This window comes from Pteronotus mesoamericanus, unplaced genomic scaffold, assembly GCF_021234165.1.
Source record: "Pteronotus mesoamericanus isolate MK-2021 breed Mesoamerican mustached bat unplaced genomic scaffold, CSHL_Meso_final contig_317, whole genome shotgun sequence".
NCBI lineage: Eukaryota > Metazoa > Chordata > Mammalia > Chiroptera > Mormoopidae > Pteronotus > Pteronotus mesoamericanus.
This window is the reverse complement of record NW_026555133.1, coordinates 2,892,397-2,915,524: the sequence shown is the minus strand read 5'-3', so window position 1 is coordinate 2,915,524 and position 23,128 is coordinate 2,892,397. Positions and strand designations below refer to the sequence as shown.

Sequence of the window (23,128 nt, the reverse complement as noted above, 5' to 3'; positions counted from 1 at the left end):
GAGCCTCAGCAGCGGGCCGAGCGCAGGAACAGCGCCTCTTTCACACCTCGCCCTGACCCAACGCGCTCCCGCCCAGACCCTGGCGGGCCGGCCAGAGCCCTCATTTCCACCTTGCAATAAATACCCAGACGCTACACGGGCGTGCCTGGCCTAAATAGACACCCTCTCGCCCCCGCGGTCCAGGTCTCTTCTGAACAGAAGCCCTACTACGCCCCGGGCTGCACTCACCCAAATGCCCCCACTTTCACCAGACGCCGAGCGCAGATGCACCTCGCCCACCCTAGCCGATTTTTGAAACTCCGCGCGGATCCGCCCCCAGCTTTGTCTTCATAGCTGATTGGTTCCGTTCCTGCTTCGCTGTCACACCAGGGATCCCATTGGCTCTCTGCTCTTGAGGCCGTGAATCCCGCTCTCAGATTTGCCCTGTAGTCCCCATTCATCCCTAAGGACACCCGCGGGGCTGGGCGTCGCGTGACGCTGCCTGCCGTTCTCTGTCCCCGGGTCCCGCCCGCGCCGCCGCCGGAATGCGCCGCCGGTCTCAGGCCGTGCCCCAACGCCACCTCCCGGACGCCTGGCCCCAGGCTGCCGGGGCCCCTCCTCGAACTGCAGAGGGTTCAGGCTGGGCTTACTGGGCGGGGCGGAGGCGGGGTTCCGGGCGCCTAGGGACCCCCTCACTCCCTGCTTGGAGGTCTCAGTGGTTTTGTTACAAAGAACTCGGGGCCTGAGCTCCCGGGGAGGTTTTGTTTTAAACTTCCCTCTGAACCCTCTGCCTTCCTGAGACAAAGCTTTGCGCTTCTGCGTTCGACACCCACGTTCTGCTCCCTAAAAATACGTCCTGGAAGAAGGGATAGACCGGAGCACACCTCCGCTCCCGCCAGCTCATTGACCCCTTCCCTATCTTCCAGTCGAATGCCTCCCTCTTCCCTTAGCATCCAATCGAGCTAAAAAATAGGCCATTTAGAAAGTTCCCTCCTCCTGGCCTCTCCTTTATGGGACCTCAAAGCCGCCCTGGCCACTCCTCCCCTTCGTTTCCTTGGTGCCGCCTTGGTCTGGTCTCCCGCCTCACCTCTCTGGCCACTCTCCCGCAGATGGGCGCCTTGAAGCTCCTTCTCTTCTTCATCTCTGGGTGATCACACCCACTTCTCTGGCCTCAGTTACCTGCGCCTCCAACACTTGCGGGATGCTGAGAATCATGAACATAAATGGGGCGGTTACTATGCACCAAGTACCTGTGTCAAGCACTTTATATAATGAACTCATTTGACCCTCCTTGCAGCCTATGACTAGATGAGGGGACTCAGGTATAGAGAGGTGAGGTTTGTTCCTGATTTTCCACAGTTACTATATATTTACAAACCTGCCACTCTGGGACCAGGGTCCCTGGGTCTCACCGCCACGCCCCACTGCCCCCTCTCAGCCTGCACCTCTCCCAGGCACGATATTTAACCTCCTCCTGGACACCCAGCTCCTCCTGGGCTCTGCACCACCTTAAACCAACACCCCAACAAACGTCACCCTGGTCTCTCCCGGGCCCCCTGCTCCTCCCCCATGTCCCCTCTCTCGGGTCTTTCCACATACCTACTGATGTTCGACAGATGAGACACTGTGCTAAAAATGGGTCGCTGACGCCAACACAACGGATGCCCCCTGAACCTCATGCAGCTCAAACCTAGCGCGTGGGGAAGAGATGGATGTGAATGAATCAAGTTACAAACAATCAAGTAACCAAAGACAACTATGAAATGAAAATTGCTATTTACAGCTGAGACCTAGAGAATGAATTAACCAAGCAAAGAATGTGTGTGTTTGAATGTGTGGTGTGTGTGGGGAGGGGGGAGGTTCTTCTTGCACAGGGAATATCAAGTTCAACGGGGCCAGTACCCAGGTCAGACACCTTGCACACACACATGCTCGTATATGTAACAGCAACAAATGTTTCCTGATACAATACTTGACTTCGTGTAATGTCCTTTGATATTTTATCTATTTTATTTTTTAAATAATGCTGGCGACAACTACATTGATTTTACAGTGGCTCGCCGCTCTAGTTTTCCTGCTCACCTTGGTTCCCTCGTTGAGCTGTTTGTTTCCTAAGTGTTAGAAGTGTTTTTTTTTTTCAAGCCTGTTTATGCCTGTAGTATTTGTTACTGTAGTTAGGGAATTTAATTCATGCCCTTTACCAAGGAAATATGAGGAGCGAAAAAGCAAGAGTTGCTATTTTTAGGGAAACTAAATTGAAAGTGTTGGAAAGACTAGGGAAAGTGAAAAGTCTCTCGAATTAGATCGTCTTGCCACAATTGTCTATCAGCACCTCTTGCAATGGCTGGCACTTCGTGTTCATCAACACAACTCTGTGATTGCCCAGCCTTTACAATGTGTGTGTGCTGAGTGTGTTTCTTTAGTCCTCGTTCATCCTCAAGGCAACTCTATGAAGTAGGCACTATTTTTATTCCCCTTTCAGATGACAACACTGAGCGTCAGACGGGTGAAGCCTCCTGCTCAGGAAGGAAGAGTCAGAGCAGAAACTGAAGCCCTAGAGGTCTGACTTTAACAACTGAATTCTTTTATTATTATTTTTTATCAATTTTAAAATTTTTTTATCCTCACCTGAGGACAAGGGATGGTGAAAGAGAGATGGAGAGAAACAGTGATGAGAGAGAAACATGGATCAGTTGCTTCCTACATGCGCCCCGACCTGAGACTGAACCTGCAACCGACATGTATGTGCCCCGACTGGGAATCGAACCTGCTCCATCGCACTGAGCCACACCGGCCAGGGCTAACACCTGAATTCTCAACCCTTGGTTATGTGGTCTCATCAAGCATTAGGAAGGAATGAATGAATGCCCTCCCTGCTTGGGGCTTTTCACTCCCTTCCTTCAAGACCGTAACTGGCAGGCTGGGTGAAGGAAGAGCTGTTTCCATGGCAATGAGAAAAAGGAAGAAGAAACATTTGCTGCTGAATGAAAAGGCTGTCTCCTTCTGCCTTTGCACGGGGTGGTGAAGCAGGGCGGGGGGCAAGGGGGAGGGGGAGGATGTGCTGAGGAGAGCTGGCTCCTAGTTGAGGGGTGGAGGTGTGGGGGCTCCTGCTCCTTTTTGTGAGGAGGAAGGCCCGTCAGGTGTTCCAGGCTGAGGCTTCCTGGGGCCCAGCTCCAGCCCTGCCCTGCTCTGCCTTGGGGGCTCCATGTCCCAGTAAAGCACCCACCCGCTTCCTTGTCCTCCTGGAACTGTCAGTCTGAGGGAAGCAGCAGATGTCACACTGTGCGAAGGGCCAGGAATGCACAGAGCTGGGGGCGGTGAGCGGATAGGAAGGGGGCGGGGAGCCACCCCTGAGCTGGGGCCGGAGCAGGCTGCCCTCCGCCTATGGAGCTTCAGCTAAGGAGTTCAGGGGACAAAGTGAGGGGATGAGGACAACGCTGGGAGGCCGGGTCACTGCTAGGTTCCAGGACCAGAGAAGGCCAAGCCAGACAGAGAGGGCAGGGGCCTGGCTGGCCAGAGCCAGGAGCTGCAGGGCTCCTGCGGGGGGGGGGGAAAGGAGCTTAGGATTTATCCCGAGGGTAGTGGGAAGCCTTGGCTGAATTCGAAGAGGGGGCTGGGGTTATTAAGGTTGCATTTCGATGAAGTCCACTAGGATGTTGGTTTGGGGGCCAGGCGGTGGCAGGGGTGGGAGCCGGAGTCTGTCTGGAGGTCCCGGCCTGAGCGCTCCATTCTTCTCAGCAGCGAAGTCGAACCCACTGACATCCGCTTCAATGCACCCTCCCCTCCTGCCACCTGCCTCCCACCCCTGCCACCCAGGGCCCAATGCCTCAGTTCTTCCTCCTCTGCATAACTCTGCAGTCCCTGCATGTGCCCTTTGGCTCTTCTACAAAGGAAGCAACTGAAACAGTGGGAGAGTTTTAAGTGTGAGACATGATTAGATTGTCTTCTTCCACTGTGAATGGTATCACGGGCAGAAAAATGCTTAGAACACGAAGCTTAGTATAACGGATACTTTCACAGCGAACACCCATGGGACCACGACCCCGGGGAGGAAACAGAACATTGCTGGGGTCCCAGAAGCAGCCATTCCCCTGCTGTGGGTCCCCTCCAACCTCTCTCCCTGGACTTTACGGTGATCACTTTTATTTTTCTTGGTAGTTTTTCATCTAAGTATTCATCTGACCTCCTATGCACACAGACAGCCCTAGGTTGGCTGGAGAAAGGATGGAACAGAAGAGGACCTCCCTGCCCCGACTCCCTGCCCCCAGGGAGAATGGAGCTGGGTCCTCCGGGAGGTGGGTAGGGCAGTGGGGCAGGGGTGGGAGGGTCTGAGCACTCAGAGACAGGTGCTGGAGGGGCCCAGTTTGCTGCCCAGCCTGGGTTGCCCGGGCCCAGACAAGTTGGCTCTGGCTGGGCCTCCTGTATGTCCACAGCTCCTTAGGGGAGACTTTCAGGGGTGCTGGTTTTCAGGGTCCAATTCACTGCTTAAGAGAGGCCTCCCAGCTTCCATGAGAGGGAGGCAGGAAGCACTGATTTTCCCATTTCGGTTGGGAAAATGGAGTTAGGGATAGGAGACACCTGAGGCCACAAGGTCAGGAAATAAGAGGTGGGATCAGCCTTTGAATGTAGTTCTATCTGCCTTCTCCAGTATTTTCATCTCTCCCTGGGCCAGGGTTCTGTGTTCCTTCTGTAGGAAACAAGTCAATCAGTCAGGGACCAAGAAGAGAAAGGCTTTGGATGGCTCAGGATCCTCAGGCCCTTGGAAAGCCTCAGTACAAAAAATTTGAAATTGCCACAAGGTGGCGCCAAACACCAAGCCTTCACATGACTTTTTACTTCAGCTCCTGGAACCAGGATTCCTGCCGCTCCATAGGCTCCCCGGTGGTCTCAGGGCAGAGGGCCAGAACCTCCAAGGGGAACGGGAGAGCCGGCTGCTCTCCGCCAGACCGCCTAGGAGAGGCAGGGTTGGCGCTGGGGGAGGGCTCCACTTTAGTATTCTCCCAGCTGGAAGCTGACACTCTTCCTTCCCTCCTCAATGTCACAGCCTCTTGTGGGTAGATAGGGTTTGGGGAGAAGAGGAGGAGGAAATAGGAAAGAGGTAAGGCACGGACCAGAGAGGCCACAGGGCCTTGGCCTGGCGTTCAAAGGAACAAGGAGTCCGAGACCAGGGTCAGCACCGGGACCGGGACCGGCAGGACAGAGCAGCTGTGCGTCTCTTCTCCGGCGGCCTGAGGCTTCTCACTGCCCGTTCCCTCTTTTGTCTTCTTTAAGAAAGCTCCAGTTGACTGCCTCTCTGAGGTGGACAAAACCAGAGCTGATGCAATAGTGTCAGGCAGGGGCCTTGCCTCCCTGTGAGAAGCAGTGGACTCGGGGCAGACGGCTAGGTTGCTGGGCGTAGCCCTGACAGCAGCCTGGGGCCAGCTTGGGGCACTGCCCCGCCTTACCCCTCTAATTCACACCCCTCCCGCAGGGCAAATCCCCCTGCTTGGGCCTCCCAGTGAGATTATCTCAGCCCAGGCTGGACACCTCCCTCCACGCGAGCCATGGATGCTGCTCTGCTCCTGAACGTGGAAGGGGTCAAGAAGACCATTCTGCATGGGGGCACGGGGGAGCTCCCCACCTTCATCACCGGATCTCGAGTGAGTGGGGCCGCCCCCAGACCGGAGAGGGGCCTTCCACGGCAGCCTCCGCCTTCCCGCTGGGCCACACGGCACCGCAGGCAGATTTCAGCTTTGCCAAAAAGTGGCCAGGCAGGCCCCTCTGGGAACTGTCCGTGCCAAGGCATCGGGAAACTCTAAATGGCTGTTCTGGGCAGCTTTGATATTTTACAAGTTAACCTGCAGCATGGGGGGGGGGGGGGGGAAGGGCTTGGGGAATTTTCTGGAGCCCCAAATGTTGCGTGAGAAGGAAGGGCACTCAGGGGCCATGGCGTTTGGCCACACATCTCTGGTGGGCTTCCCTGGGTGACGGGGAGGTTGTGTCTGTGGCCTCAGATGTATGGCTTACTTAGGGAAGGACATCCTGACCCACAGAGCCATCAAGACTGGGAGGGGGCCATTTAGGAGGGACTGGATTCCTCATCCCTGGGGCAGTGCGGGCCGGGTGGGGATGTCCTGGGGTCTGGGGCCTCTGATTGGGGTTGGGTGAGCTGACCCTTGAGGATAGCACTCAGAGCTGGTGACAGGGGGGTGGCCTTGGGAGGTGTGTCTAGATCAGGGTCCATTCTCTTGGTGACCAGGTGACCTTTCATTTCCGTACCATGAAATGCGATGAGGAGCGGACGGTGATAGACGACAGCAAGCAGGCGGGGCGGCCCATGCACATTATCATTGGGAACATGTTCAAGCTGGAGGTCTGGGAAATCCTGCTGACGTCCATGCGGGTCCGCGAGGTGGCTGAGTTCTGGTGTGACACCATCGTAAGTAGGCTGTGCCGGCCCAGCCCTGGCTTTGCTTTCTACAGGGTCCCCCCACCCACACTGCAGAGCGGCCGTGTTTCAGAAAAGGAAAGATAAAACAAAGCTCTGTGAGGCAAATCCCGCGTCCTTCCTCCCTGCTACTATGGAGATGGAGATGGATTCATCGGGAAGAACGAGGCCCTGAAGTGACAGTCAGGGTCGTAGCTGGCTGGCGGGACGTGGGAGCAGGGCCGGGCCCCGCAGGCGTGAGCCTGCCCCGCCGCGGTCCTCCTTTTGTGCAGGACTATCAGATCATGGAGGCTTCCGGCCCTTGGTCCCCTCCCCCAATTTCTACTAACATTGCAGAATTGTTTTCACATTTATGGCACTCTTACAAATCACCTACACAACAGCCTTCTTCTGTGGCTCAGCTAGAAATGGCAAAACCCACTGTTCTTTAAACAAACATTTCTTATAAAAACTTTCAAACATCTAGAAAAGTGAACAAAAGTGTCCTGAACTTCCAGGGATCCATCGCCCGATGCTATAGCCACCAGCGCCCGCGGGCAGTCCTGTTTCATCCTTCCCATCCATTTCCCTTCCTCATCCCACGTGGTCAGAGCACGTACCAGCTGCCACATCATTTTATCTGTAAATACTAAAGCTTATATCTCTAAAGAGAAGGCTACTAAAAAACTGTAACCTCCATATCATCATTACATCTGTTAAAAATCCCAGTAATTCCTTAATGCCAACTACTGTCCTGTCATTGTTCACATTCCTCCTGTTGTGGTCACATTTATTCTTTATGGTTGGTTTGTTTACATCGGGATCCAAACAAAGTCCATGCACAGAGCATTGTCGATAAGTCTCTCAGGTGTCTTTACCTATGGATTCTCCCACTTTTTCCCCTTGACATGGATTTGTTGGAGGAACTGGGTCACTCTTCGTGTAGAAGTTCTCATATTCTGATTTGGCTCATTGCTTCACCATGGAATAATTGTCTAACATGTCCTCTGCTCGCATGTATTTTCTAGAAATTGTGCCGTGTGCCCCCCGTTGGGAGGGACTCCATGTCTGCTTACCTCTTTTCTGGCGATGGCAGGACTGGTGGATGGGCTCAGAGGTTGACCGTTTGACCCAGCTGCTACCAAGCTCCCCCTTGACTGTCACCGAGTGGACTTAGAAACCATTGATGGTGGACAGCCAGGCCCATTATTTCACCAGGGCCACTTATCTTTCAAAAAAGCATATATGGCAGGAGGAAGGGAGGGAGAGAGAGACAGAGACAACTGAATTTGAATTCTGCTCTGTCTTTACTAGCTGTGTGACCCTGAGGAAGTCCTTAGTCCCTTCTGGAAATCTAATTTATAATTTATAGATAAACAAATCCCCAAATTTGTTTATTTTTTAACAAAAAATAGGGGCTGTGTAGGGATTACAAGACATGATGTATACCAGGGCTCGTCATGGTGTGGGGCAATTGAAAAGTTAGAGCTATTATATTGAACTAGAAGATTTGGAGAGACCAACTCCCTCATTTTACTGATGAGGAATCTTAAGGCTCAGAGAAGGAAAGTAACTTGTTCTGGGTGGCAAAGTTAAGGGACAGAAATAGGGTGGGGACCCTGGTCTCGTCTCTCCCTATCCAGAGTGTTTCTCCTTAAAATGGCTAATAGAGCCAGGCTGCAGTGCCATCCTCTACCACTAGGGGGTCGCATCCAATGTGTTATCCATTTCTTCATTCCCTTAACAGATATTAATTAAGCATTTTTCCTTTGTACCAATCCCTGTGTTGTTCTTCATCCTGATGTTTTAAATTTTTTTAAAAAGATGTTTTATTTTTAACAAGTCAAACTTTCAGAAAATTGGCTTCTTCGTGGTTTCAGTTAGTTTAAAATGCTATCCATTGACTTTGCTTACAATGAACAGCTCCTGCACTTTTTAAACCCATATGTAACTGTAATTTAGGCCAAATATAAGAGACTTGGTCATTTCAAGGGCCCCTTCCCTGTACACATACTTGGTGACACAGTACTGCTGGGTTCATAGAAGGTAGGTTCTTCATTGGTTGATTGATTTCTTATTTATAAAGCCACAGCTGCTGTTATTCCCAAAACATGGGCGTGAGTCTTTAATTCCTGTGGTGTCTGTGTCCTTCTGGCCACATCAATAGTCACATAAAGACACGGGCCATCTCGCAGGCTGGTAACGTTTTTTTATGCCATATCAACTGTTGGTTTTTCCAGTACCCCCACATCTCCTCGAAGCCCACAGCTGCCCCATGCGTGCGCGTGCGCGCACCACACACACACACACACACACACACACACACACACCCTTCCTGAGTCATTTCCTTTCTTACTCATCCACCCTTTATCCATCCTTCTGTCCATCCACACACCCAGGTATCAATTCATCTATCCCTTCTTTCAATCAATATTATTCACAATTCAGAGTACCATCATTATCTATCTATCTATCTATCAACACTCACTGAGCACTGGATTTGTCCTGTTCTGGGTGTTAAGAATAAAACAGGCAAAGTCCTTGGCCTTCAAGGAACTTGAATTCTGGAGGAGGAGCAGACACCTAAGAAAACATGGCCAAGGACAGCCCAGGCCACGGCGTGACTAAGTAAGGACAGAGGGCTTCAGGGCCACAGGAGAGGGGCACTAACTGCTCTGGGGTCTTAGGGGGGCTTCCTCAAGAAGATGGCATTGAGCTGGGTCTTGGAGGGTGAATAGGAGTTTACCAGGTCTAGAAATGGAACGAGAGGCAACCTCCAGGCCAGGAAATGAGAAGCGGCTTGGCAGGTCTCATTTAGTTGACCCATCTCTGTATGGGGCATTTCTTTGCTTCAGAATCTGAGCTTTGCAGAGACTAAGCAATCAGTGTGGCGGGCATGTCTGTCTATTTGACAAAGGACTTGAGAGACCTGTTCTCCTCCAGCAGATGCTGCTCGTCACTTGCTGCAGGGCTCTCCGCTTGCACAGCCCTCACCGGACCACCTGGAAGTTTAAGTCTTTGCAGGAGCAGGGGCCTCCCTTCCTCCCTCCCCTCTTGCCCCCCAGACCAGAAGGGCAGACTGAGTCACGGGCTCTGGGAGCTTCTCCCTGAAGTATATCCCTCTCTGTTCCCTCCCAGCCCCCACCCCTGAGGGAAGATCCTATTCTCTATGTGGGAATTTTTGCTGGTGCCATCTCATGAGGTCGGAGCTGCAGACTAAAGTTCCATGAGGGGCCAGGAACCCTGCGTGACTGGGGGTCATCTGCCCCTCAGCTCCCACTGGCCTGTGGCCATGTGACAGAGGCAGGCCCAGGGAAGCTGGATATGCTGGTGTTTGAGACAAGCCAGAAATCTTTGTTAGTATGTAAAATTTCTCCACGTTTAAATGTTGGCCACTAATTAACAAAAGCCCTCACAATAGGAGGAATGAACATACCAGTCTGGGAGCTGAATAAGGCCTGTAGCATGCCAGTTGGCAACCTCCAGTATAGATACAGCCCCTCAGACAGAACCAGGCTCAGTCCTTGAGGCCCCAGAGAGGGACAATGGCAGTGCGCGTTCCATGCCCTAGTCACAGCTGCGTGGGCTGAGGGAGTCCCACGGGCCGGGTCGAGCTCCAGAGAGACCCTCCTGTGACGGGCTGCCCTGCTGGCCTGCCGCCGGGCAAGAGGGGCCTCGAGAGTGGGCCCAGAGCTGAGATCCCCACCCTCCTTCCTGCCTCTGAGGTGCTGCCCTGGGCGGGTGGGATCCTGGAGCTCTGCCCCTTCCCTGGCCTTCACCTCCCGTCCTGAGATGTTACCCCCTCCTGGCGGCATCCCACAGCCCGCCGCGCTGACCAGGCCCTGGCAGTGCTCGGGCAGCAGGCGTCCAGTGCGACGAGGCCATATGCCGCCTGACCTTGGGGACCAGAGCTCATGGGTGACTTGCCTCCTCCCTGTAGCCAGCTGACCCTGGGGGCCTCTCCCTCCCACAGTCCGGCCTTAATCCCAACAGGCTTAACCGCCACCTGGTCACGTCTCTCCCAAAGAAGCCGAGGGCACTCAGGGCTGATCCTGGCTGCAGGGGACAGGGAGAGGGTGACCTTCATCCTCATGCTGGTGATGTGGAGCTAAGCGGAACTGCTTCTGCCCCTTTACTTCCCAATAGTGTGTCTTTTTCTTTCTTTCCTTTTTTTTAAAATCCTCACCCAAGGATATGCTTATTCATTTTAGAGATGGGGGAAGGCAGGGAGGGAGAAAGAGAGAAAGAGAGAAACATCAATGTGAGAGAGAAACATTGAGGGGTTGCCTCCCATATATGCCCAGACTGGGGATTGAACCCACAACCCAGGTATGAGCCCTGACTGGGAATTGAACCTGCAGCCTTTTGGTGTATGGGACGATGCTCCAACTAACTGAGCCACACCAGCCAGGACCCAGGATTGTGTCTTTACTGGAGTTGCCATGTGGGAGCCTGAGATGGGCTAGTTCAGGACCCAGGCCAGGGAGAGGGGTTCTCAGACACCACCCTGTGGAGTGTGCGGGCTTGCAGATGGGGCGGGGGAGGCCCAGCACCGCGCAGGCCTGGCCCGAGGCCGGTTTTCCCAGGAGCCCTCTACCTGGGGGGTGGCGGTCCCAGCTCCTCGAGCTGGCTGAGGCTGTGGCGAGCGGGATCAATATCTGCACCATCTTCTTTAACCCCTGCGACAGCCCTGCTCCTGGACAGGTGCGATGAGGGCGTGGGGACTGGAGCTCAGAGCAGGGGCGGGGGGTGGGGTGCGCACTGGGCTTGCTGCTAAGTGGCGGCACTGTCATGGAGCCAAGCTGGCCCTCTCGGACCCCGGCCCTCTCCTTCCACCGCTCTCCACACCTCCCGCCCTGCAAGTCACGGGCTTGACAGACGCAGGGTTCTTGGGAGAGGCGCACATTAGAGCTGACTACAGAGACCAGCAGGAGGCAGCCTGGCAGGGCGTGGCGGCTGGAGCGTGGCCGCTGGAGCTGGCTTTGAATCCCAGCTCTGTCGTTTCCTAGCTGCGTGACCTTCAGTAAGTTACTTAATCTTTCTGGGCTCCAGTTTCCTCATCTGTAAAAGGGTCTTAATAACAGTGCCTCCCTTGTCGGGTCATTTTAAGCAGGGGTCCCTTAACCCCTGGCCCTCGGCCTGTTAGGAACCGGGCCACACAGCATGGGGGAGCAGCCAGTGAGTGAGCAAAGCTTGGCTCGAAGTACCGCCTGAGCTCCGCCTCCTGTCTCCTCCTCCCTCCTCCATCCGTGAAAAAATTGTCTTCATAAAACCTGTCCCTGGTGCCAAAAAGGTTGGGGGCCGCTGCTCTTAAGGACTGAAGGAGCTAACAGACGTAGAGTTCTTTGCCTGGCACAGTTACATGCAGCTATTAGTAGGGGTGTGTTGGGGACAATATGTGGTCACAGCCATGGGGCAGGTGTACAGGGGCAGTAGGGTACTCCTGGGGGCTCCTAGTGGGGGCCCTTGGAACCCCCAGGTAGCTCCGAGCAGATTGTTCCCATGCCATCACCGCCTGTCCCCCAGCACACGGGGGTCTACCCCATCCTGTCCCGGAGCCTGCGGCAGATGGCTGAGGGCAAGGACCCCACCGAGTGGCACGTGCATACCTGTGGGCTGGCCAACATGTTCGCCTACCACACGCTGGGCTACGAGGACCTGGACGAGCTGCAGAAGGAGCCGCAGCCTCTCATCTTCGTGATCGAGCTGCTGCAGGTGGGGCCTGAGGCGGGGGAGGGAGAGGTGGTCCCAGCACCAGAGAGCAAGGAGCTCAGTGGGCATTGCACGGGCCACCACCCAGACAATTTCCCCAAACCGCAGGGGGACTGGAATTTGAGCACCTTCCTGCCTCCCCCCTAAAGGCACTTTGCCTGTCCTAAGCGAAAAGCTCATTAGGGACCAATTTGTAAAAAATGGCATTTGTTTTTATTTTAGAGACATTTTACTTCAACTGGTTCTCTACTTCTATTTTCTGTCTTTAAAAGTTTAAAATTATATCCTCATCCCCCGCCCCCGTGGTCTGTGGTTCAGACCTGATTCTGCAGGATCGGGAGAGGCAGCATGGAGTGGTCACCCCCTCGGCCACAGTGACTGGTGGCCCAAGATTATGGGGTGGCGGGAGAGCATCAGGCCCACGTCAGGACTCAGCTCATGGCTGAGCCTGCGGGACGCGTGGGTGAACACAAATAAGAGAACTGTCCACGGCACAGAGCGCCTGGCTTGAGGCACTCACTGCAGACATTGTGTGCTTGTACTTGTGCAGTGATAGTTTTCCAGCAGATGGCAACGTGGTGCCTTGTTCTAACCATGTGAGTGTCAGGGCGACTTTCTGAATATTGGAAGTGAAGTGTATTGACACAGACAGGCCTTTTCCTGATTCTCACAAAACCGCTGATTGAGGGTCGGGCCCCGGGGACTTGCTGCCTCCTTCCCGTTTCTCTGTCTTTGATCAGCAAGCGTGGTGTTGCCTGCAGAACCTCACTCTAGAAATCGCAGAACTGGCTTCAGCCAGGTGTGCTGGGCTCCCTGCCTGCCAGGGTGCAGGGCCCGGGGCCCTGCCTTGCTGACCTGCTGCTCTTGGTCCAGGTGGAGGCCCCGGGCGAGTACCAGAGGGAGACCTGGAACCTGAGCCCCGCGGAGAAGATGCAGGCGGTACCTGTCCTGCATGGCGAAGGAAACCGGCTCTTCAAGCTGGGCCGCTATGAGGAGGCCTCCACCAAGTACCAGGAAGCCCTAGTCTGCCTGAGGAACCTGCAGACCAAGGTGGGAGGCTGCCCGCCATCGGGGGATCAGTCCTGCCTGGTACTGGGCCTGGGCCGTGGGTGGAGGGTCAGGCAGCAGCCTGAGCTGACGGCAGCCCTTTCTTTCTCCACGGGCAGGAGAAGCCCTGGGAGGCACAGTGGCTGAAGCTGGAGAAGATGATCAGTACCCTTGTCCTCAACTACTGCCAGTGCCTGCTGAAGAAGGAGGAGTACTACGAGGTGCTGGAGCACACCAGTGACATCCTCCGGCACCACCCAGGTGTGCGCGGTGGGTGCGGGTGGGCGCGGGGCTGGCCCAGGGCTGCAGAGTCGCGGCCCAGCCCTCACACTCTGCAGATGCCGTCAAGGCGCCTAAACTTGCTCCCGCCCCGCGGTTTTCCAGGCCTGTTTCTGTATCATGGGTGACAGACCAGCCGTGCTTATGGTGGAAATATTTTATTTTTAATGTGCATTAGGACAAATCTATAAGTAACTCACCGAGCCTGTGATTGTGTGGAGGAGAGAGTAAACAGGTATTTTAGAAAAGGAGCCATCGATACAGAGAACACAATTAAGGAAATACGTGCTAGTATCTGTGATGCCCAGGCAGGTCAGTACCACGATGCCGTCTGTGGAGGTGGGATTTGAATTAGGAGGAACAGCTTCTAACACTTAGGGGCACGAGGCACTAAATTCTCTGCATCTGTCATGTCATTTATCTGTGTAATAGCCGTACGGGATAGGGGCAGGGACAGGGCCTGAAGCGTACACAATTTGGAGAGCCTCTTGTAAGAGAAAGAATAGAAAGTGATGAATATAAAATCAGTTACGAGGCCTGGGAAGGGTCCACCCAAGGGCAGGGAGTTGCAACTGTTATTATTGTTATCATCCCCATTTCACTGTCAAGGACATGGGATCAGGAGGTACAGGGAAGTAAAGGTTCATGGTTAAGGTTAAGGGTTTTGTAAGCTGGTAAGGACCAGCCCGTGGGCTTGCCTCTGGGCCTGGGTGGAGGGTCCAGTCAGATCCTTTCCGGCAGGCATCGTGAAGGCCTACTACGTGCGGGCCCGGGCTCATGCGGAGGTGTGGAATGAGGCAGAGGCCAAGGCGGACCTGGAGAAGGTGCTGGAGCTGGAGCCGGCCATGCGGAAGGCGGTGCAGAGGCAGCTGAGGCTGCTGGAGAGCCGCCTGGAGGAGAAGCGGGAGGAAGAGCGGCTGCGCTGCCGGCAGGCGCTGGGCTAGGGCACCGCCCCTGGGGCCCACCCCGGCCCGGCCCCGGCCCCGCCCCCCACCGGGCCACCCACGACCGCACTGACCCCTCTGCGCCAGCAGGACACGGCACTGGGCGGCCAGCAGATGGCCTGGCCATTTCTGGTTCAACTGGCCAGGGTTTTGGCGCCACTTTTTACAATTTAAAATTAATTTTTAAAATCAAAATAATACATACCCATTGTAAAAATGAACGCCTAAACTTTCCTGTCCTATGGTTCCCATTTCTAAGCCCAGAGCCAGCAGTTTGACCCCATTTGTCACTCTTTTGGTGGTTTTCTCTATCTCCAAATAGTACGTTTAAATCACACGTCATTTTACCCCATGTCAATGAAAAGTGAGAATTTAATGCTTTGATGCTTTTTCATTCCTTCCTTCCTCTCCTCCCGGTTTTGGAGAGTTATATTTTTGGCTCTTTGTTTGGTTATTTTTGTAACTTTATCCACTTCCTGCAGAACTCTTATCCAATCCCACCGACTCTCTCCTGTACAGGTGGGGTCACCGCACCGGGACGGACCCCTCCGGCTTTCCCACCTCCTCCTGCCTAACAGCCTGAGGTCCCTTTTCTTTTCTGTCCTCCCAGCTGTTAACTTCTATGCTCTGCTTGTATCCAAAACTCAGTCATCTGTGCTTTGCCCAAAGGTTGACTCTAAGATTTGAAAATCAATAAACAGCATTTACATGAAGCAGGTGTGTGAGGTGGTTTTGCTGCAGGGCACCAATAGCGCTGTGATTGCATTTCTTTTTTGTGGTTCCAAAGTCATGACCCCGGGTCACAGACTGGGGACATGCTTGGCCTCAGAAGTAGCAGCAGATATTTCAAGGGGGGCATGCTTTGATTTTTGTCTTCTTCCCTGCTTTGGCAGCACTAGGAGATTTGAGGTTTAAACCCTCCTCTCCCACCGTGGAGGTAAGAGGGTTCATGTTCGGTTGATTCAGGCTGGGTGTCGAATGGGTTACCCAGGGACATTGAGAGAGAGCCCAGGGGAGGTTTTAGAGGCGGTCAAAGGGAGGGGACACTACTTGTGACCTGCAGACGCGGGAAGAGAGGAGTGTCTTGAGGTCTTTGCTTTGTAGTGGCCAGCAGGGGGCAGCAGGGGACTTCCCCCTGCTCCTCCCTGTCCTGGGAGAGAGGCCTGGATGCTGTCTGAGCCGCCCTCGGTGCAGCCCTGGCTCAGGAGAGGAAGAACCTGGCAAGGGACACTATCTGAGGACCAGGGACAATGGAGCCTCCACCTCCTTGTCCATGTTTTATCTGCAGTATCCCCACCCGCCACCCATCTTTTGAGGACAGCAAGGATCTCACTCCATCTGTGGTGCCCTCAGCAGGACTGATGCCTGAACGTGTCCCAGGACCCTGCTTGGTCCGGCCGGCCTCATCCTGTGGGCAAGTCTCTGCTCCTGACGCCGCAGGACACTCGCAAGCCCAGGACTAAGGAGGGGTAGGGGCTGGCACCCCTGTGGAGCGTAGTGGCATTAGGGCTGGAGGAGGTGTTGTAACAACTGGAGATCCCTTCCCTGTCCCAAACTGGACCAGTCATTAGGGACATTTCTGTTAAAAAAAAAAAAAAGAAGAAGCCCCAAGAATTCCTTCTTACACGCCATCCGTTGAATTGAAATCAAGCCACGTTTTGGTTCAGGACTTTCTGGGTCAGCTTTGTCCCACCTCGCCTGGCCCCGCATTTCTAGTCGCCCGTCTTTCTTTACGGCGGGCACACAGAACGCCGAGCCTTTGACAGCTCCCGGCTTTGTGCCGCTGCTCCCTCCTAGTCCCGCACAGCCTCTCTTCTCTTCCCGGAGGCGGCCCTCTCGGAGCCTGTCAGTCGGCTTCTTGCTGGTGATCTCTGTCTTGTCAGGCACGGTCCTTACTCATGTGCTTCTCGTCTGGAAATGTGTGTGTGTGCACGAGAGAGAGAGAGAGAGAGAGAGAGAGAAAGAGAGAAAGAGAGAACAGGGGCATTTTAGCTTATCACTACTATCACCCAAAGGCAGAGAATGGGACAAGCCAGGGCATTTCATGCCCTGTCTGACCCCATTTCACTAGTGCAGGGGAGGTGGACACAGAAGTGGGCAGAGTGACCCAGGGCCCAGAGCAAGCAACCTTCAGACCTCTGGTCCTGCCCTGGCTTCCTCAAGGGTTCTGACAACAGTCTCCAGAGAGGTCCTGGCTGGCCAGATCTGGTCAGGTGGATACAGGAGGTTGCAGGGGGCATCTCCTGAAGGTTCCTTTCCATCACTTCCAAAGGATCTAGCTGGTAGACTTTTTTCCTGAGTGTCCAGCAGGGGGCAGAAGAGAGTAAGCAGACTGTGGTTCCTGGGCCTGACCCTCAGCTGGACCTCCCAGAAAAGGCTTTAGGCCCTGACGGTGGTGGCTCTCCATGAACCCTGGCCGCCCGTTTTGCTACAGGGTGACCTGCCTGGCGACAGGAAAGGAGGTGGTTAGAACCATGGCAATCAGAATGCCGTTAGACTAGGGCCTTGGTCCCATCCCCTTGTACAGACTGCAGAACTGAGCTCTGGAAGGTCAGCAACGTCCTAGATCCTACTTGAAAGGCATGGTAAAACCAGAGTTACTACCCAGGTTTCCTGACTTCTGGGCTGAGGCTTTTTATCCTGCACTGTGGCGCTGTGATGCCTCCCTCCCCAGGCAGTGCGTGCATGGGCGTAATGTATCACCAAAAATAATAATAGTAATAATAATAATAATAATAACTACATAAAAGGAAGGAGAAAAAGATGAACCTTCTATCAGGGAGCAGCCCAGAGCACGTCTCGGCAGCCTTTGTGGGAGAGCTGCCACTGGTTAACCGAGGCATTTGCCCCCAGGCGGGGGCCGCTGTTCTGACCCCTGTCTAACAGGAGTTCGCACAGACCTGAAGATCAGAGCAGGGGGACTGGGTGGCCAGAGGGATCCCCCTGGGAACTGTGCAGGCGTCTTCGTTTCCTTGGCAGGCTGTAGCGCATTACCACAAACTTAATGGCTTAGAACAGCAGGATTTATTCTCCTACGATTCTAGAGGCTCGGGAGGAGAATCCGCTTCCTTACCTCTTCCAGCTCCTAGAGGCCCCTTGCAGTCCTTGGTGCTGGCGACGCCTCCACCTTCAGAGCCAGCGGTGTGGCGTCTTCCAGCTTCTCCCCGTGTCCCTCCGCTCCTGTCTGCACACCTGCTCTGGGTGACTGTGACCCCCTGCACCCTGTGACTATTCTGGGCGCACCGGACGACCCGGGATCGCCCCCGTCTCAGGACCCTTCACTGAATCGTATGTGCCAAGTCTCTTTTGCCACGAAGGTAACCTATTCACAGGCTCTGGAGGTTAGGATGTGGCGCCTTTGGGGGCCATTATGGAGCCCACCACAGCCGGTGAGTGTCCCTTAGTCCCCAGGTCTGTTCCCTGGTCTGCTCTGTCCCCTGAGAGGCACCGCATGTGCTGTGTCCCGGGTCCTGGCCCCCGGGCCTCCAGCTGGGCTTGGCAGCAGGAGACCTGGGCGGAGAGAAGGCCGGGCCAAGGTTCTGCAGTGGCTGTGCTCTTCCACCTCTGGTCCCACTGGTGTCCGGCAGCCCTTCCAGGCCACACGTCCCACTGCCTTGGAAGCTGCAGGGCCCCCTTGGGCCCCTCGGGTGGAAGCGGCTGGCCCTGAGTGCGCCCCCTTCCTCGCTGGCTCCTCGGTCACACGTGCACCTTCATTCCTCCCTCTCACAGCCACACCCACTTTGAGTGAGTCCCGTTTTCTGCTGACCGGGTGTCAGGCTCCTCCAGGCTGCAGGGAAGAAAGGAAGAGGGACGGAGGCTGACAAACACCCGCCACCCGTCCTCTTCTGTCTGCACACCTGCTCTGGGTGACTGTGACCCTCTGCCTCCCTCCTACAAGCACCCTGTGACTATTCTGGGCCCACCGGACGACCCAGGCAAGGCCTCCTGCTAGTCAGGGGCAGGGGCAGGGCAGCCTTTGAATTCAGGCCCAGATACCGCAAACGGGGACCGGAGTCGGCATTTTTGTGCCCCGCCACGGCCCGGCCCCTGTCAGAGGTGAGGACGCCCTCAGGTCCAGCCTGTGAGATAGGCTTAGCCAGAAGTCGGTCTGAGGGTGTGGCGTGCACCCAGAGGCTGGCGCCAGGGCACCAAGCACCTGCTTGTCCCAGAGGACTGGCCTGGCAACCAGTCAGACGCGGTCCGCTAACAGTGCGACCTCCGGCAGCGCGCGATCCGCAGGGGCCTGGCGGGAGCCCCGGGTTCTCACGGGCACCCCTTTTTTGAGTGCCCCCACCCGCTTCACCGGTGGGCAGTGTTAGTGCCATGTGGCAGAGGAACGTCGCGGGAGGTGGGGGTGGAAGGGCAGCTTGCTGGGGCCTCACAGCTGTGAGTGGCCGAGCCCAGAAGGGACACACACGGCTTGGATCCAAAGCTCGGGATCCTTTCACCGATGTCTGGTGCTCAGTAAGTGGCAGCGGAGAGGATGAGCCAAACCACATAGAGCAGAGCTGGCATTTCTTTTAATTTCCTGAGAGGCCGCCGCCCCTGCGGAATCCTGGCAGCGGTGAGGTGGAGAGAGCTGGGGTGTGAGGGGCCGCCCGGCCTTCCCTGGGGTCTCCCGAGTGCCTCCCATGCCCTGCATCCTCCAGGGGAGGGCGGGAGCCTGGCCTCACCATGGCAACGCCAGGTCCGGGTGTGGGGCCTCCAGAGCTGACATCCGGATGCTTGGTGTCCCCTCTTCCTCCCTGGGCTTGCCAGGCTTTGTACCTGAGAGCCTTGAATTTCACCTTGACTGAGTGGTCCACGATCGAGGGGCCATCCTGACCACCTCCAAGCACCTGCTCTTCGGGAGGGGGCTGTCCTGGGCTCAGCCTCCTCCCCGGCCCCTCCCTGCTCTCAGGGCTTTAAGGGACGGGCGAGGTTGAGCCCACTTCCACTTGCGACAGTCCTGTCGAGCGTGCAGTCCCTGGCCTAATTACGATTGCTCCCTTCCTTTAGGTGTTCTCATTAGCGTGAGAGCCTGATGAACAAAGAATCTCGCCTTTCCTCTTGCCACCAATAAAAATATCATTTGAAGACAGAGAGGAGCATTTGTCTCTCTGCAGCACTCCCGAGGCCGGCAGGCGACAATCTAGGGGCAGAGAGCGTCCTCTGTCCTGTTCACTGCGGCATCCGCCGCAGCCGCAAAAACGCCTGATGTGGACCAGGGGCTCAGAAGGATTGGCCGAATGAGTCGTTTCTTTATGACAAACATCTCAACTCTTACATGTGCAAGCACCTCAGGAATCATCTAGTCCAACACCTTTTTTTTTTTTTTTACAGATGGAGAAGCTGAGGCTCAGAGACAAAAAGGGGGAACACCCAAGGTCACGACAGTGAGTCACTGATGGACTCAGGACCGGGCCAGGGTTTCACTTGAAATTTGCAGCTGTTTTCATCACAGCCTTTTCCTCCTGCTTTGCCCATTTTTTTCTCTACCCACTGGAGGTGCGGTACCACTCTCCCCTTTTTAAACTTCCACCCACGCTCGGGTCTTCTCCCACATTTCTCAGGAGGCTCCTTGCCCGCCAGCTGGCCAGCCCTGGCCCCCGGCTGGGGCTGCCCATTGGTCTGGCCTCCCCAGCCCCTTAGGAAGGATGAGAGGGGGAGACCCACGCTCTGGCATCGCTGGTCCGCACAAAGTGGGACATGACCCCGGATGGGTCTGCGGCTGCTTCTTGAGGACTCGGGACAGAGACACCCAGGGACATTCCCACCAGGGATGGAGGCAGGGCGGCCTCTCTCCCAGTGGGAACAGGGAAGCAGCATGATGGGGGCGGGGCGGAGGCAGCGGAGGAAAGGAAGATAACAGGGAGAGGAAGAGGGAAAAAGAAGAAGAGAGGATTTTTAAGATCTGATTCTCCGTGTGCAACACCTTTGTATCCTAATAAGTGAAACCTTCAGCTGAAGCTATAAATGGCCCAGTGAAGTTTCCCCTCAAAGAGCTGCTGGGACCAGCCAGCAGGAAGATGTCCAGTCTGCTATTATCTAATGCAGAATGACCTTGAGCCTGAATCCGTGGTGCCAGCTTCCCATAAGGGCCCTGTCAGGGAGGGCTGGGAGCGGCACTGTCCCACGGGTACCTGGTACGCACTGCAGAGGTAATTTAAAATGTTTCAATAGAATGAGTTAAATCTATATCTGTTGGCTCTGAGGCATCCAAACAACATTTTGAGTGAGAAACACAAAATTCAAACAGTAGTGAAAGTCCTATATTTGTATGGGGTTACATATACGGGTATAATGTGTGTTTATATTTATTTTATATAGTATGGAAGAGTCTGGACAAATAAAGGATTTATACTAAAAAAAAATGTTTCAATAGCAACACTGAAAAATAAAAAAGAAATAGGCGGCATTAACTTTGAACCAATAGGGCAGGAACATTATCACTTTATCATGTAATGAGTTTAAGCATTATTAATGAAAGATGTTGCATCCTGTCTCTCGCGCTAATCCAGACCAGCCACATTCCAGGGGCTCCGCAGTCACACGTGGTTAGTAGCTTTGGTAGTGACAGTACCATTCTAGAATGAAATGTGCCCCCACTCCACTCTGAGCCCACGCCGCTACACGTTGGTTTCACTCCTTCTTGAACTTCTTGTGAATGTAACATGATAGTACATTCTTTCCGTGTGCTCTCGTGGCAATAGGTTTTAAGCCCAGGGTGCTCACCTAGAGGCGTGTTCCTTGGGGTCTCTGCTGGGAGGCATTGACGATAGTTTCCACAGTGGCTGGAGAGATAGTCAACAAACCAAAGAAGCCATCTGTCACCACCATCATCCCAGTTGTGCTGAGGGCTCTATCAAAGGCTTCTCTGGCCGCCCAGTTCCAGAGGACCCCTGTGGGCCTCCTTGTCATCTTAGACAACTGTAGTTACTATAAACTGCCAGTAGATGGCAGGAGAGCTTCTTGAGGACGGGAACTTCCTCCAATTTGCACAGGTGCCCTGTTGGCTGGTGCCGGGCTGTGTGTTTCCCCGAGGTTGCCCGGGAATGTTGGTTTCCTAGGGCAGGGCCCGTGGATGTCCACCTCTGACCTGGGCAGTGTCAGTTGGCCAGGAGGATGCCAGCCAGCTCGGTGCATGCTGGGGACCTAGGCGCTCCTCTCACCTGGCAGGAACTCCGTGCATGGGGTGGCACTGGCGGATAAGGCAGGGTGAGGGTGGTGGCCTCTGGGAGGACCACCCTGGCAGACTGGCCACAAGAGTGGCTGGCAGGCCGTTGGGGGACCCACATCCCACGGACCTCCGGAAGGATTTCCACCCTCTGTGCTCCAGGTGGGAGTCTGTTCTCTTGGAGTTCTGCTCTGAGGGGGAATGAGACTCACTTCCCAGCGGGAAGGGGGGCACCCTGCCCCTTCTCCCGACTCACACGCGGCCCCATAGGCGAGCCAGCGTGGGGTTGCCCCAGGTCAGCCTCCTGCGCTGGGCTCTCGGGCCTTGTGTGCAGCTCTGCCCCTTACCGCCTCCCCCGCGCGCCGCCCCAGAGCTGACCTGCGTGGACCAGCCATGGCTCCTTCCAGAGGAAGCCCCAATAGGAGGCTGGGGGCTGTCGGAAAGTGAGGCAGGGGTCCTGTTCCCTCTGCTTTCTATCTGGGGGGCACTCCCTGGCCCGACTGGCCGAAGGCCACAGCACCCCGCTCCTGGCTTTCCCTGGGTCGGTTTCCTGTGGCTGCCGTTAAGAACCTACCGCAGGTTTGGAGGCTTGAAACAATGCCAATGGGCTACCTTCCAGTCCCGGAGGTCAGGAGTCTGAGATGAGTCTTAAGGAACAAGCACCACGGTGGTGGCGGGGCTGTGTTCCTTCGGGAGGCCCAGGGGAGAGCTCGTTCCTCGCCTCTTCCGGCTTCGGAGGCCGCCTGCGAGCCCGGCCGATGCTTTTCACTCCGACCACTGCTCCTGACGTCACGTCTCCTCCAGTCCCCCACGCCCCACCCCACGAACCCTTGTGGTTACACTGGGCCCACCTGACAACCCAGGGTCACGGTCCCACCGCAAGATCACACTTGCCAAGCCCATTCTGCTGTGGAAGGTAACACATTTAGAGGTTCAGAGGTGAGGATGTGGACCTTTCTGGAGGGGCTTTAACCTGCTGCCACCCCTTATTTCAGGGTTCTCTGAACCTCATTCCTCCCTTTGTCCTGGGGGTGGAAATGGTCCCTGGCTGTCGCTAGTCAGGGGTATGGTACCATTAGGGTTTTCTATATGCTTGCCCTCATCTTTGTACCGTCCCCTATAAAAACCTTCCTCACATTACCCCGAATGGGGGCGTTCTTGGGCTCCTATTGAACTCTGGCTCCTACACCTGGCCAGGTAATGGTCAATTTTTTCAATAATCTTTGAAGTGGATTTTCCACTTTTCCTATCCTCCACCCCGTTTGTTCTTTGAGGAATTTGAGGGCTGGAGAGGTTAGGTAATTCGTCCACGGTTGCCTGGTGAGGTCGCCGCAGGACTGGGATTTGAGCCAGAACTCGCTCTTTGACCCCAGAGCAGCCCTCTCGTCTGCCGCCACCGTCTCTAGTCGCCTGGCCCCGAGGGGTCCCGTCCGTGTGGCAGTCACCAGCCGGAGGATGACATCGCCGTGGTTTTCAGGGGACTGTTCCTCGGTGCTCCTCTTGGCTGTCCTCTTGCACAGGACATTGGGGCCTTCGCTGCCGTCGGGTTGGTTGTCACATCGAGGCTGAGCGGGGCTGTTATCCATGTGTCATGATGGTTCCCCG

The 23,128-nt window shown here is 55.2% G+C and overlaps 1 protein-coding gene across 1 annotated transcript; it reads left to right on the top strand.

Annotated features, from left to right (window-relative positions):
• The first annotated feature begins 5,522 nt into the window (after window positions 1-5,522).
• AIPL1 (aryl hydrocarbon receptor interacting protein like 1) lies at window positions 5,523-14,367 on the top strand. Its single transcript, XM_054575635.1, has 6 exons — window positions 5,523-5,618; window positions 6,218-6,397; window positions 11,912-12,100; window positions 12,971-13,147; window positions 13,264-13,405; window positions 14,165-14,367. Exons 1-6 carry the CDS (start codon window positions 5,523-5,525, stop codon window positions 14,365-14,367), a joined length of 987 nt encoding a protein of 328 aa, XP_054431610.1.
• The last annotated feature ends 8,761 nt before the right edge of the window (window positions 14,368-23,128 follow it).

Excerpts from the sequence above, each read along its gene's own strand:
- AIPL1 (XM_054575635.1), top strand. The coding sequence starts at position 5,523 with ATGGATGCTGCTCTGCTCCTGAACGTGGAAGGGGTCAAGAAGACCATT. Across the intron at positions 6,398-11,911 it reads AGTTCTGGTGTGACACCATC|CACACGGGGGTCTACCCCAT; the intron begins GTAAGTAGGCTG and ends CCTGTCCCCCAG. Across the intron at positions 13,406-14,164 it reads CATCCTCCGGCACCACCCAG|GCATCGTGAAGGCCTACTAC; the intron begins GTGTGCGCGGTG and ends CCTTTCCGGCAG.